At 38.7% G+C, this 15219-nt stretch overlaps 1 protein-coding gene across 2 annotated transcripts in view; it reads right to left on the bottom strand.

The window, feature by feature from the left end:
* Positions 1 to 13722, bottom strand: part of slc12a2 (solute carrier family 12 member 2) — a 41419-nt gene extending 27697 nt beyond the window's left edge. For both annotated transcript variants that reach the window (XM_066650983.1, XM_066650984.1), the window contains exon 1: positions 12426 to 13722. In XM_066650983.1, the coding sequence (XP_066507080.1) occupies positions 12426 to 12917 (492 nt within the window). In that variant the 5' untranslated portion in view covers positions 12918 to 13722. The remainder of the gene's footprint in view (positions 1 to 12425) is intronic.
* Between the last annotated feature and the right edge of the window lie 1497 nt (positions 13723 to 15219).

The raw sequence follows: 15219 nt of genomic DNA, 5'->3' as shown, positions 1-15219 counted from the left end.
CCCACTGCCTTTCAATCAACTACAACTCCATCACTACCTCAGACAACCATCCAATAAGAGGCACATCACTAAAAGCAATAATACCATAAGGTCATGTTTTTCCTGTTCTGTATGCTCTGAGGGTACTTTATTTCTATTTTACATGGTAGATCTACAATATTTTGCTAAATCAAGCATGCATATATATATATATATATATATATATATATATACACACACACACACATATACACACACACACATATATACATACACACTCTGAGATACAGCTTTATAATTTTTCAGTAATCGTGGTGATGTACAAAAATTTCACATGCCAAAGCTAGCCAATGCAGATATATCAGTGTTTAATGGCATGGAGACAAGTCAAGTCTTTCACACACTATAAAAAAAATGAGTCTACCCTGCACTGCCTGAGGATGGAAATAGACATGGTCCACACTTCATGTGGCATCGTCATGGCTGGCAGAGTATGGGGAGATCAGAGTAATCTGTGTTTCTGGCAGGAGCATCTTGAACAGCTGTGAGGGAACAGTGATGAAAAAGGGTGTGTTCTTTTTGCCATGTCATTCAATTTTGCTCTTATGTGATGAATCTGATGAGCTCCTCTACACTTGCATAATTGTGATTTGTAAAAGTGGTTTAAAATAATTAATAAAATAAAGAGCATGGAGCAAGACCACATTTCATACTTATGTTTACCTAGCTCTTTTACCATAATAAGGAGGGGAACAAAGTCCTGGAATGATGCCCATACACTATATTTTCACATTCTCTGCTCTGTTACACACTTAATTAATCATGTCACAGTAAAGCTTTCATTAAATTACATCAGTCAGCAGAAACGTGACCTTTTTTCACATGACCAGAAATGTGAGTTTTGCTGGATTGCCATCAGGTGTAAAGCATTTGTCACTCAACCTTCACCAAAGTTCCAGTAATGGGGAAAAAGACATTTATGAGAAGCCAAACGATACAGCTTTCAAATTAGAAATGCTGGAGAGTCATTCAGAGTTGTGGGCAATCTACTAGGTTTAAAACAAGGCATAATGTGACATACATCGTGTTCCATGCAACATTTCTTGTGAAATTGTCTAACAAAATACAAAAAGACTTTTCCTCTGAGCTTGACAATGGAGATTTAATAAATAGGGAGATTTAAATAAACAGAGGGAAAACATATAATGCATTTAAAAGAATATGACACTTTAATACAGATAATTGATAATATGCTGTTTTTCATTTTATGAGGATAAATTTTGCAACACTAATTCACATTTAATTATAATTATTTAACAGACAGAATGGTTTTATGAACTACTACTAATCCCAGCAAAGAATAAGTTTAAAAGGAAAATGATAATTCTACCAGGGCCACTTCACTGCTCCATTTAAGGTGGACAGGAAAGTTCTGAAGGCAACAGAATTAAACTGTCCCACCAAATATTATGGAACTGAACATTGTGCCAACACCACAAGGTCATTGCTACCCTATTTTAATTAGAATGGAAAGTTGGTCTACTCAATAACTGTGGGACAATTTAAGGTGGAGAGTTCTAATAAAATATTGTAAACAATATTTTGGGTGATATAATTAATAGGGGTGTAAGAAAATGTCATAAACAATCCATTGTGGGTTGGGCTTATTTTATCTGCATTCCTATCTCACTACAACATTATTACTACTGCTATGAAAACTTATTACACTACTAAACTTGCTGAGCTCTTTAATATAATTTGAAGAACTAATCCGGAAATGCATAAAATTAAAGGATGTGGTAATGTACTGCAGTTCATTTGGTTCTACTCTGCCTGAGAATGTGGAAATGAAAAAAAAAGAACAGAGGTAAAGTTTAAAATAAAGTATGTTAACCCAGACAATATGATTTCTGACAAATTACTAAACGTAATTGATTTAGTTTTGCTACAAAAGAAAAATTCATTGAATGTATTTCCTAACTTACTCAACTTAAAATCCAAATGAACATTGAAAAGAAATGGTATTGCTCGTTTTTCAACTAAAGAGAATTTAGTCAATTAATGCACAACCCAAATTGGAGCCAGTCAAAGTCACAATTGATTGAGATCACAGTGGTTCTTAAAGACTACAATCAAAGGCAAAAGGCTATCTGAGGTCTGACACTGCACTTCTTCCAAAAGAGTTTAAATTCATATCAAAAACATTATTTTTGCCTAAGAATTTAAACCTGACATTAAAAATATTTTTGTATTGGTATATATACATTAAAACAAAATCTGAGAGCCACATCAGACTGAATGTTCTTCTCTCACTAAATTGTGACAACTGTCATGAAAGACAGTGCATATAAAATAAAAATGACAATAAAATTGGTTTGGCAAGAAAGTCATGTTTTTACAAACTACTCTAAAATCTTTATTTACAACAATCCTAGTTTTTCTTATTTATTATGCAAGTTGAAATGAGATGCCCAGTTTTTATGATTCATCTTTACACCTCTAATCAAAAGAAAGGCCTCACCTGACATCCATATGGTTAACTACATTATGGAACTAAACACTGCATCATAGCCTCTATCCAGCTTGGCCCAACTCTACAACCATCATGAAAGGCTTAAATCTGCCCAGTTTCTAGACAGGAAACGAGGATTTTCTCATATGCTCAACAACCAACAGCAAGAGAAGCCAGTCAGAGCCCTGGTAAACAGCCAAATATAAAGTTCACCTTGAAAAAAGTTAGAGGTGGAGTGCTCTACTCTCTTTCCCTCAAAGACACCTTTGTCTAGAAAATGCAATTAGTATTCCAATTTGCCTGAGCATTTGGTGCCTTCAAAAGTGTACTTTGTTCATGATAACCTGATACAAGAACAAGCCCAGGTCTTGGATGTCAGATGCCTTCATCCCTAGTCTTCAATCACAGGGTTTCATTATATGTTACTGAATCTCCTGAATTAAGTGATCGTACTGTGCTATCTTTGAACTAAACTGTATATGACACTGGGGCATTCGTGGCCTTGAGGTTAAGAGACGAGCCTTGTGACCGTGTGTCATCGGTTCAATCTCCTGGGAGGTCTTGACTGAAGTGCCCTTGAGCAAGGCACCTAACCCCCAACTACTCCCTAGGGACCATTGGATAAGGCTGGCCACCGCTCCAAGCACATGTGCCAACTGTCCCTAGCTTCTGTGCATGTGTGTGCACTGCATGGATGGGGTAAATACAGAGGTCAAATTCCTCTGTATGCAAGAACAGTGATGAATAAGTAATATCAGTTATTTCAAGACATCATTGTGCAGTAAGCAGTATCACATGGGTCACAGTACACAAGTTTCCATGGACTTCTATCCATGGAGGACTTGGCTGTAGATCACCCCAGGGAATGAGTTCACTTCCTGTGCGTGTTTATTAACACACCACACACGCCTTTGATACACTGCCTACCAACAAAAAAAAATGCTCCACAAACGTTTCAAACCTGTTATGATAATATTAAACACTGAAACCTATTACAGACAAAGTTACACAAATAACTCCTGGTTTATTTTATTTAGATGAAACCCATTGGGTGATTTAGTGTGGGTTCTACAGAAGACTGAAACCAGTGTCAGTGTCAACTGAACTTTCTGAATGTAGTTCAGCCAGAAGTTTGAGGGAAAACCAGCTCATAGATTGTGATTAGCCGGAACCACAAATCCACTGTGGTAAACCAGCTGGAAGAGGATAAACGACTCCCACATGTAGGAACACATAACACACACAAAACTTTCGGCCGCTACCTAACCTCTCAGGCCTCACTCAAAGCCACTGGTACAATCCAGCACTAGTGAATCAAGACAAAGTGCATAAATCCAATCAAAGAGTTCACAAAAACAAAAGCGCTTCAGCCAGACACACAACCAGACAATCTGTGAGTTGTGTTTATGCTTAGAATAGATCATTGTTGCACCATAGTCACCTGATGTTGTGTGAATGCCTATGGCCATGTTAAAAAGCAGCAGGGAGAAACATGCTCAGACAAGACAAAAAGTTGACAATTCTAGATTATTCTGACAAAGAAACAGGGGTAAGGGGTCTTATATAAATAAATAAATACCATGCATGGCAATAAGAAAATGTAAAAATGAGAACGTAAATCTCAATTTTAGTGACCTTAAATGCAAAGTATTTGAGCAAAATTTTGTAAGAAACCAATTCTACAAACAACATTTTAAGATGAAAGGTGATCTTTAAGATACTTATAAATATCCTAATTGTGATTGTCAAAAGTATTAGGTTATTAATTTCCTACCAAAGTATTTGAAGTATTAGGTTATTAATTTGGCGGCACGGTGGCGCAGCAGGTAGTGTCGCAGTCACACAGCTCCAGGGGCCTGGAGGTTGTGGGTTCGATTCCCGCTCCGGGTGACTGTCTGTGAGGAGTTGGTGTGTTGGAGGAGTTGGAGTTGGTGTGTTCTCCCCGTGTCCGCGTGGGTTTCCTCCGGGTGCTCCGGTTTCCTCCCACAGTCCAAAAACACACGTTGCAGGTGGATTGGCGACTCGAAAGTGTCCGAGTGTGTGAGTGAATGTGTGTGTCTGTGTTGCCCTGTGAAGGACTGGCGTCCCCTCCAGGGTGTATTCCCGCCTTGCGCCCGATGATTCCAGGTAGGCTCTGGACCCCCCGCGACCCTAAATTGGATAAGCGGTTACAGATAATGGATGGATGGTTATTAATTTCCTATCAATAGCCAAACAAACATTCTAACAGTTTGGTTGTTGTTGCAGCTCTACATTCAGATCTCAGATTATTTCAAGCTCTGAAGAGTGTTCTCTAAATTGTCTGTAAAGGTGCAATTCAGCACATTGCTTTTTCATTGTCAATGCTTCTAGATCGTTGAGAGGTTTGACAACCTAGAATATTGAGCCGCTGAATATTTCTGATGACAGTTATATCAGTTCTCATTCAAAAACAAGAAAAACATTGAGTTTCATTTTTTTTAATTATTGCCTACATTAACCATGCTGGTGGTTCAGACAGATACAGAACCTAAACCAATTCATGCTGCAAACATTGTAAGTATTATGTGTCATTGTACAACATAAAATAAAATGCGTCTTCTGCATTTAACTCATCTGTGGCAGTGAACATACACACACAGTGCACTAGGTTGTGAACACACACCCAGCGCGGCAGGCAGCCATTGCTGGGAGCGTTTGGTGTCTTGCTCAAGGACACGTCAGCCATGGATGTCCCGGGTATCGAACCGGCAACCTTCCTTTACCAAGCCCGGTCCTCTAACCATTAGGCCAAAGCTGCCTCCATTGTTAGTAGAATGCACTCTGTGGTTGATTCAACTTTTCTGGATATTGTAATGAAAAACAGGTCATAGTAACTCATAGTATTACATAGAAATATATAGGAAAAACAGAACTATAGAATTATATGTTGGAAGAATGGGAAAAAGAACACAAAGCAATGCAATAAGGGCTCACTGAACTCTCAAGAAAGAAGACTTCCTTACTGTGCAACAAAGCTTCTCATTGTTGCTGGGAGCTCACTGATCATTTGCTACAGAGACATGATCAAAACTGTAATTTAAAACAATTCAAAAAGTTAAACACTATCAGTAACATGAGGCAGGTGAATCTGGTTCACTTAGAACAGAACAGATCGGATCCTCTCCAACTAAAAAAAAAAGCAAAATAATGGATAAAACATCGACTTTTAGAATCATACTCTTTCAGTTAAACAAAACTGGTTTTAAAGAATGTGCCTTCATAGTGACATGTTTTTAAACCAGCTGTAAAGGCGTCCCTGATGTTCTTTCAGTCAGGTTGAAGGAGACCATGCTGGACCTTAGAGCTGTTGGATCATTATTTGGGAGAATTCCAAATAAAACATACAAGCAGTGAGAGAAAATCAGCAGTAACTAAGCCTTTGTGAAGGTCACAGTTTACTTTTTCCTCAAAGGCACTTGGTTTATACTAATGTTTATTCTGAGTCAGATTCCAGTAAAACCCAGTATCCCTCCTGTGCATTTGTAGGAGTTCATTGGTAAAATCTGATAACACTGGATTTAACAAATTATAATGATATAATGTTGCTTCATAAAACATGTTACAACGTGTTTAGCAACAAAAATCAGACTTCGATTAAAAAATATTGAACAGAAATTTAAGTAGATAGACTGGATAGCTAGAAAACTGAAAAACTAGCAGGAAACCGTCTTTATCAATGATCTGTATCTTCATTTAAAAAGAGCCTACAATTTAGAAAAGGAAGAAAGTCTGTCCTCTGCTTCCACTTCATACTACCTGCCAACCTAATCCAAACTAGGCAGCATTTACGTTAGACCAGCTAAACTCATAGACTGAGATGACAAAAGGCCTCTCAGTCTGTCTCAAAAATCACGATACAGAGGAGGTCTGTAGCCTGCTCTTTCCTGCTTCTGACATCAGACTCGTGACTGTTGAGAAACTTTACAAGTTTTACTTCTACTTACAGCAATAGCTGCAATTCAATGTTTACTTAGGAAACATAACTATTACCATTAAAGAGAAAGTCTTTCCAGTGAGCAAATAATTTGCTTGTATTCTTTCTCTGGAAACTTCTCATAATGCTGAGTACTGTTATTTTTCTAAGAAGCATAAAAACAGATTTGTTGTCCATTGCATTTTTTAAATGTAGTCTGATTACCTATAAGGTAGGCAAATTCCCTGAATGAGTTCAACAGGAATGTGACAGCACAGCCCACCATGAAAAAACAGATTTTGGGCAATTGTGTGCAATTATCAATCCAGCCAGAGGGTTGTTGCTCATGTTTATGAACTGAAACATTCATTCAGCTACCTGGAACAGATTACAAATAAGAAAATAAACAAATAAGGCATAATCCCAGCTAATGTAGCAGAACCAACAACTATGCACTATTAAGATCTAGGATAATACAAAACCAGGGAAGTGGAGGGTAAAAACACTCAGAGCTCCTAGCAGCAGGGTCACGACACAGCAGAGAATAGGAATTGAGTGAGCAGAGCCTGATCCCCCTGCAGAAAGTTAAAGTGACAGGCAGCAGACAGTCTGTGTCACTACACAGGAAGACACACAGCAGTCACACTGCAGGCTCTAAGCATCAGCCTTTTGGTGGGTTTACACATATTATTAAAGATGCTTTATTAAGCAACATTTATAGCACAACAAGATTTACAATGTTTTATTGTTTTTCCATGTTGACTCAATAATACTGCATGTTCAGTCCCTATTTAGATCAATAGGAATTGCTTTTCTACATCTCTTAGCCATGATAAGGTCACTAATGGTGTTTAAAAGAGGAGAGGAGGGAAAAAATGAAAATATCCTTATGTTTAAAGTTAAAATCAAGGATATGACCTAACAAGGATTAAAAGAGCAATGAGTTGTATCATTGCGCCATCATCAGCTTGGCCACTGGAGACTACCTGTTGTGCTCTGCTCACATTTCTACCCATCATGCCTACCCAAGAGACTGGCATCACTATGGAAACACAGGACAGTGAGTGCTAGGTGATCAGAGCATTTTTCCAGTATGAACTCGCTTTTAAAAGCACACCTGGTACATTCTGCTCATTGAATTATCACAGCGACTATTGGAAGGGAGGCCAAGTCCCTTGCACAAAAAAAAAACAAAACAAAAAAAAACACAAATAAATTTAATGAGACAATACATTTTGAGAGCTAAATAAGAATTATAATAAAAGACTGCACACAAAGAATTTAGCCATAGTAGATAAACACACACTAATAACACAAATTTAGTGTTAAATCTGAAATATCGTTCAGATGAGATGTCTGAAATTAATGGGTAGAATATGTTCAGGCAACATCAATCCCTGACTACATTTCCCTTCTGAACAAATATTTGTAGGATAAAAAAGTGCACAATTAATACTTAGCTTCACAAGTATTCAATTAATAATTTGGCTAACACTTCACCAAAAAAAGTTATACATTATAATGGGTTTTCTAGACATGGTTTATATAGATCCCACGTAAATGCTATTAAATCCATTAAAATAAATTAGAAAAACACATTTAATCTTCAAACACTGAAAAGAAGTATCCAGTAGCAGTAAACCTGTTAAAGCTGAACCATTTGTTTCAGAGGAAAAACTTAACTAACTAAATAACTGTTGTTGGATTGACAACAATGGAAGGGTCCCTCTTTCCATCATTATATACGCTAATGTACTAGCCAGATGGGGATCAGTATGATCATGTGATGGAATCAAGTTTCACATCACGTCACTGACCCTTCAATAGAAGGACACCGTCGTCAGTAAAATTCAATGGGGCTCAGGTATCACTCAAGCGCCATGTCTAAGAAACTGGAGAGGATAAAAAGGACAAAAGGCACAAACCTGGTCATCCTACAATCTGAGACCATGTTTCATGTTTTTCTGACTTCCCAGCCCTGAAAAGGAAGTGTGGTAACATGTTTTTCCAGGAGAAACAAGTGCCTGATTGATATCATCAGCTGTTATCAAAACTTAATTGGTTTTATCGAAAGTAATTAAGTTTCGATAACAACAGATGAGGAACAGGCACTTTTTTCTCTTGGAAAAACATGTTACTAAGAAGACATCACTCATCATGATGAAGGCCAAGTGAACTCCACACAAATCATTATTTATGGTTGCAGCAATATATATATATATATATATATATATATATATATATATATATATATATATATATATATATATATATATATATATATATATATATATATATATTTTTTTTTTTTTTTTTTTTTTTTTTTTCCCCCCCACACACACTTTTCCCCCAGAAATGGAGCATCAGTCTGGCTTGTGGATAGAAGCAGTGCTATTACACTATAAGAAACATTCCAGACTTAACAATCAAATCTAAATAACTACAGATAACTAAATTTTTTCCTAATGACACAATACACAGCTACAGCTACACAGCTATTCTGTTGAGACAATCCTAAGCTACATTGCAAACACCAGAAACACTGTGTTGGTGACATTAGAAAAATCAGCTGGCCCCTCTCCCTGTCTCGCTCAGTAGTGACCGTGGAGAAGACATCAATATTTCAGCACAATCTGTTTCTGCTCGGCCGCACTGTGCTGAATAAATCTGCCCCGTCAGGGTTTCCCTCTGGCTGGTCAATATCATGCAGCTCCATGCTTAGGTTTGGCACACAGTGAGCCACCACTATCTTCCTGCAGCTTAGACCCTCTGCTGTCATGGAGTGTAAACTGTGCAGCCACTGAGCACAAATTATTCTCCAATGGGATTGTGGTCAAACTGTTCTGTGAAAGCAATGTGTACCCATGACATAACACTGTCAGCATGTCATGAATTTAATGTTGACTGAAGAAAAATGCAATGAGCAGGTAAACACAGAAGGGTAAAATCACAAAGCCAGTCCCATTTAATGGCCAGAGTGAAACCAAATGGACACATTGATTTCTGTTTAAGATCCACTCAGGGCAGTCAATAAAGCAGAATTTCCATTCGGTCATGAATGGTAGTACAGTAGCATCCGTCAGTTAACTACAGTTGGAAAAACCAGTTCAATCAAAGAACCTGACAACTTTACATTCAAGCACAAATATTGCATAACATATGATTGCATTCCTTTAAACAGAACTGGCATTGACCAAAATAAGCAGATGGTTTTAGGCATATACGTTCACTGGAAACGTTAACAGTACCATGTTTTTAGAATACAAAAAGCTGACAGTACACAAATGGGCATATTTTTCTAACTTAGGTCAAGCATTGAAGATACCTGCTGGCTAGATTTCAGTGGAGACTTGGAATGTGTTTGAACCAGTCTACAAATGTGACTTAAAAGTACCTAAAAATACTTTTAAATTAAGGCAATCTGTAACTTTAAAGCATAAACTATTACAGCAAACATTTACAAGTTTTGCAAATGTTGGTAGGTGGATTTAGGCCTTTCATAATAACTGTTTTAGTGGTCAATATATTGTCCCATAAATAATTGTGATAAACAAAATTATTGTAATTTTAAGAGCATTTAATTATGATGGTCATAGTTTACGGGTATAATGATAATATAACGACATAATGCAATTACACCCTTTTAAAGAGCAATGAAAGTTTAGCAAAAACATAGTTAATAAGAATATTTAAACATTGGAAATTGAATATTAAATGTTTAAATATCCTACATAAATAAAAAATAAATATATCAGCTGCTTCATGCTGGCAGCTAAAAAGATTTTAAGCAGTTTTAAATAATCATGAAAGAGAGTCAAACAAAACCTGCCAAGATTAGTTATGACTGACATCTTACTTCACTGAAAAAGTGATTGACAGTTAGAACAGAGTTAAAGTACAGACTGAGTCCTATCAGGCAAAAGCAAGAATATTCTACTCTTTCATTATTTTGTTCCCTATTCTGTGTTTACAGTGAACATGTGATACACAGAGTAATTCAGAATAGCCCAAAAGTTAAGTGTTTGGAGGCTTCATAAAGTAACAATAGTACAAGAGAGAAAGTGCCAAAGCTAAATTAATGAGGAACCCATGAAAGTGTTCATCAGACAGATGGATATGCACACAGTAGATACTGCATTTCCAAGTTTTCCCTGGGAAAAAAAAAACTTCGGTTGGAATGTAGACCTTTAAATAACTTTACAATTTAACTGTCAGAAATTCTAAATCAGTGCCCCTATTTTGCTTTGTGTCAATGGACCTCAAAAGTGGACCTCAGAAGAAAAGATTTTTTAACGCACAGCTTATTACTGAACATGTGCAGTTTAGTAGGAAGAAAATGAACTTGCTTTAAGAGAGCATACTACACACAGCACGTCTCAAATTTATCTAAAAGGAAATAAACATCCCCATCTCATGCTGTACACGACAACCACATTTTATCTCATTTAATGTTACTTGCAAACAAGAACTACCCTCATTTCAGAGATTTACTCTCCTAAAGGCACTTACATAATCTCACAACATGCAACCAGATAAAACACGTGCAGTCATCTCACAAACTATGCAGTATTGAAAAGTCAGCAAAATCAATTGCTGAATGAATTGCTTTGATTATCCCTACCTGCCGTTGAAGCTTCTGAAATCCAATCATATGCCTCTAATTCCAGCACTTTAGGTGCTCCTGTTACAAATTAAAATCTCTTATGTGTTTTGTGTCATAGTCAATTGCATTTTTATGGGTCAGTTAACTTGCAACTAATGAGGCTGCAAAAATAAATGCTACCTGGTATGCACAGTAGGCAAGTCAACATGTGCAGTACAAAACAGAATGTGTAGAGAGGCCGAATACTTGCCTTAAACATTACTCAATATTCTGAACTGTGAAAAAGTTCTATTCTTACTAAACCTGTAGTCAAAACTCCCACATTGTATTAGTTGCTAATTTTTCAGGAAATGTATTCATTGATCAATCTTCTGTAACCACTATACACTGATCTGGATCACACTGGGTTCAAAGCCAACCCAGAATCATTGACACAAAGCAGGAACACACGCTTCCCAGAGTGCCAGTCTGTCAGACGGCATCACACACTCACTCACATACACACCTGTGAAAAATTAAACTCGCACACTAAACCTAGCAAATGTGAGGTTTTCTTTCTTCCCCCCCAATACTGGAGGAAACTGAAGCTCCCACACTGAAACTGTTAGAACACAAACTCCTCACCCTGTGACCTGAGGTGAAGACTGTACTTACAACCACAACACCCTCAAGCTGTCCACACTTCCTGCATCACCGTCTTGTCACCCTTTCTCAGGAGATGTTCTGGGTAAATTAGATATAGCATAATCCATAAGCAAAATCTCAGATGTTTATACAGCAGGACCTGCAGACAGAAATACTTCTCTTTCTCCAGAAAAGGTAAAGAGAGGAAGATACGACACCTCTGAAATTGCTGTAAGAAAAACTAAAACTTACAACCCAGCTATTCACCAGGCTTGTAAACTTGATTCTCCTGCTTTATTCAAATCAATATTATGCTGATTATGCACAAAGCAAAGGAGGCTAAGAAATGTAAATGGGGATCCATTTGCATAAAAAAGACAGGTTTTTTATGAGATGCAATTCACTTTAAAATTAAAAAACACCATTTGAAGTTGCTGCCTCTGTGTGCTATAACAGGCAAGTCAGAATGGTCTGAACAAATTCAGAAACAGCAGAGGAGCCCATGTCCCACAGAGACTGTTATAACCAAATTCAAGGATGCTCATTTGTACAGCTGTGTGTAAAGTACTACTATTTCCCCCCAAGAACCGGGGGTTAGGCTTTAAGGGTAGGGGACAGGAAAACTGCAGTTCACATGAGCTCTGAGGAAGAACTGGATGCTCGACTTCTTTTCATTCAAATCCGCGCAGCTGGTCGTGCTGAAAGGAAAGGGAGGCCAAGAAATGTGCATACTGACACTGTGGACCCACATCCCCACATACTGAGGGCCTTACCTTATCAAGCTCGTCGTGCAGCTCTGAGAGGGTGGGTCTGATGAGCTTCTCTCCGAGGGGCGCTGCAGTCTGCCGGTAGAAGTCAATCTTGGGCACGGCGTCTATGGTGTTGTGTCCGAAAGTCCTCAGGTAGTAGGTGTTGGTGTGCGTGTCGTAGTGATAGTGCTGCTGGCCTCCGGTCGACGAGTGCAGGCTGCCCTCGCTCATCACCGTATCCCCATTCTGCGCCCCGTCCGCCGGAGCCGCATCGGGGCTGGAGGCCGCGCTGCTCGGGTCCGCGAAGTTCACAACGCGGAACCGGCCCTTCGCCTCCTCGGCTACTTTGTCCACGCTGTCGCCGGCGGCGGCTTTCTCGTTCGCCGCCGCTTCCGCCACCAGATCCACCTGAAAGCGGCTCTGACTGGGGGTAGGACCCGCCGGCTTCAAGCCGCCGTCCACCGCGAGGAAGTCCGCTTCTGGCGGAGAGACAGAGGGGCTCGGCGGCGATGACATGGCGAGACTCTACGTGGCTTTGTCTCCTGGAGCAGGGTTAGGTGACCCTCAGGTCCGTTGAAACTCGTGTATGGGGACGAAGAAAAAAGTCGTAACACTAAGTATCGTGAGTAGTGATGCCCTGGTCGTTACCTCCCTAGAGAAAGCGCGTAGCTAAACGCGGTAGCGAAATAAACGAGTAATGTAAAAGAAAAATAACAAGAAGGTTTAAAGACCAGCCGGCACTTTTTTTCTTAAACTGTAAAGGCCACCGCTCGAGCACCGAAATTGTGAATGTTAACGTCCACGTCCGGTGACACTGGCGACACTCGTGTACGAGAGCAACAACGGAAAAGTAGCTAGTAACGTTGAGTGATGCGCTAGTTATTATTGTCTCACACGCCGAGAGCAAGCGCTTAGCTATATCCGCTCTCACTAACGGTACAGCAGTCAGAAAAGCCCCGGACGCTAGCCGTAACTTCAGAATTCACATTCAGGGAGCAGCCGTGTTTAAACTGTAACGGTCACCGCGCGCGCCTCCAACGGCAGAACGCTAATATTTTGAAGCTCGCGGACGACTTCTTTTATTTGCTTTCTTTCTTGGCGCGAGAAGCATCGGCAGGTCCTCATGAGCTCCCGAAGCCGCGACAAAGGCTTAAAAACAAAGCGTGAGACACAAAGCGAGTCCGTGCTTTGAGCTCTGCTTGAACGCTCGTCTCTGACTCTGGTTAGCTAAGTTTATCCTGTGATGCTGTGCCGACCTTGCCGCAACTCGTCCTCGCGCTACGGCCGCGCCGCGCTCCCGCTACTGCTGCTTTATACACACTCACACACACACATACATCACACACACATCACACACACTGCAGCAGGGCATCGCTTCAGGGGCGGGTTCCGAGCGGAGCTGAGCTCATCTCGCGAGATTTGTCTGTTCCCCAGCAAGGGAAACATGCCTGGGTGGAGAAACGTCACGTCACAGCATGAGGCGAGGGATGAGTGAAGAGAGCTCTCTTTTTCTTTCCAACAAAGTTGTGAAGTCTCTCTTAAAATTATTTTTTTATTATTTATTATCGTTATACATTTATTTTTAAACTAGCTAAATGTAACCTTGTTGCAATGCCAGACTGCCCTTTCAGTCACCAATATGATGAAACCATTGATCATCTGTTTTGGGAAAATGTATCTATTGCAGAGTTTTCTGGAATGACTTTATTCATTCATTATTATTTAATAGCTTTATTCAGAAAAAAAATAATCTTTTTTGGTGTATCCACTAGAGAAAGTAAAGCCTTTATTGTTAATTTTACTATTATATTTAGCAAAGTTCTATATACACAAATGTAAATTTTCAAAAATAACTCCTGTGTTTTGAAAAAGAACATTGAAATAAATAAGTATATACACTCCTTAATTTATTTCAAACAAACCCTTATCAATTATTACTCTTGAACACTGTACCACTTATAAACTGATATATGCTTTTTGTAACTCTTCTGCCCTCTGTTAAATTGACAATCCTTTTGTATGAACATTATACATTGTTCAATAAGAAGTATCTAAAAAAACAGAGCTCACTTTAGAAACAGAAAACAGAGCGAAGCTTGTTTTCCTTATGTACAGTCTCTTATCCACCCATTTATTCACTAGTATATACTGTTCATTCACTCACTAGTTCACTTCTACTCACCCACTTATTCACTTACTAGTACAGTCTGCCTACACACTTATCTGATTGAACAAAAATATGTAGTGATTGTCAGGACAAGCCAAGGTGGGAAAAGAGCCAGGGCTTCTAAGGAAGAGTTATTATGCATTTTACTATGGACTGAAGCGATAACAAAATGAGGTACTGACAACCAAAATCTGAACATATTCTCTCATCCTGAAAATCAGGTGACTTATTACCTTTGCTTATTTTATTGCAATATTCAGTCTGAGATCTTACTTGAAAAATGTAAATTTGTTGAGAACAGATTTGTTTCCAGTTCTTTAAACTTTTGGATGTTAAAACAGGTACGTTTGTCTTTACAAACCTTTGTATCATCCTTAATTAAGTAATTAGGTTAAGACTTTAAGATATGATAATACTTTATTGTACCTGAAATTAAGAAACTTGTTAATATTAATAAAATGAAAAACGTTTCGAGGCCTAACATTTGTACTGTCAATTTTCCTCAACATAAGATATCTGTTGTGCACATACAAAGCTGTTTCTGAATATTTCAGAAACCTTAGGCAATATTTTAGGGCATTTTTACACTGCACAAATTTCCGGAACATTTGGCACCAGAAAACTGGAACCATTGTTTCTCCATTGGCCATC

This window comes from Hoplias malabaricus, chromosome 18, assembly GCF_029633855.1.
Source record: "Hoplias malabaricus isolate fHopMal1 chromosome 18, fHopMal1.hap1, whole genome shotgun sequence".
In the NCBI taxonomy this organism is placed as follows: Eukaryota; Metazoa; Chordata; class Actinopteri; order Characiformes; family Erythrinidae; genus Hoplias; species Hoplias malabaricus.
The sequence above is the reverse complement of the archived record's forward strand: the minus strand, read 5'-3'. Positions and strand labels throughout refer to the sequence as shown.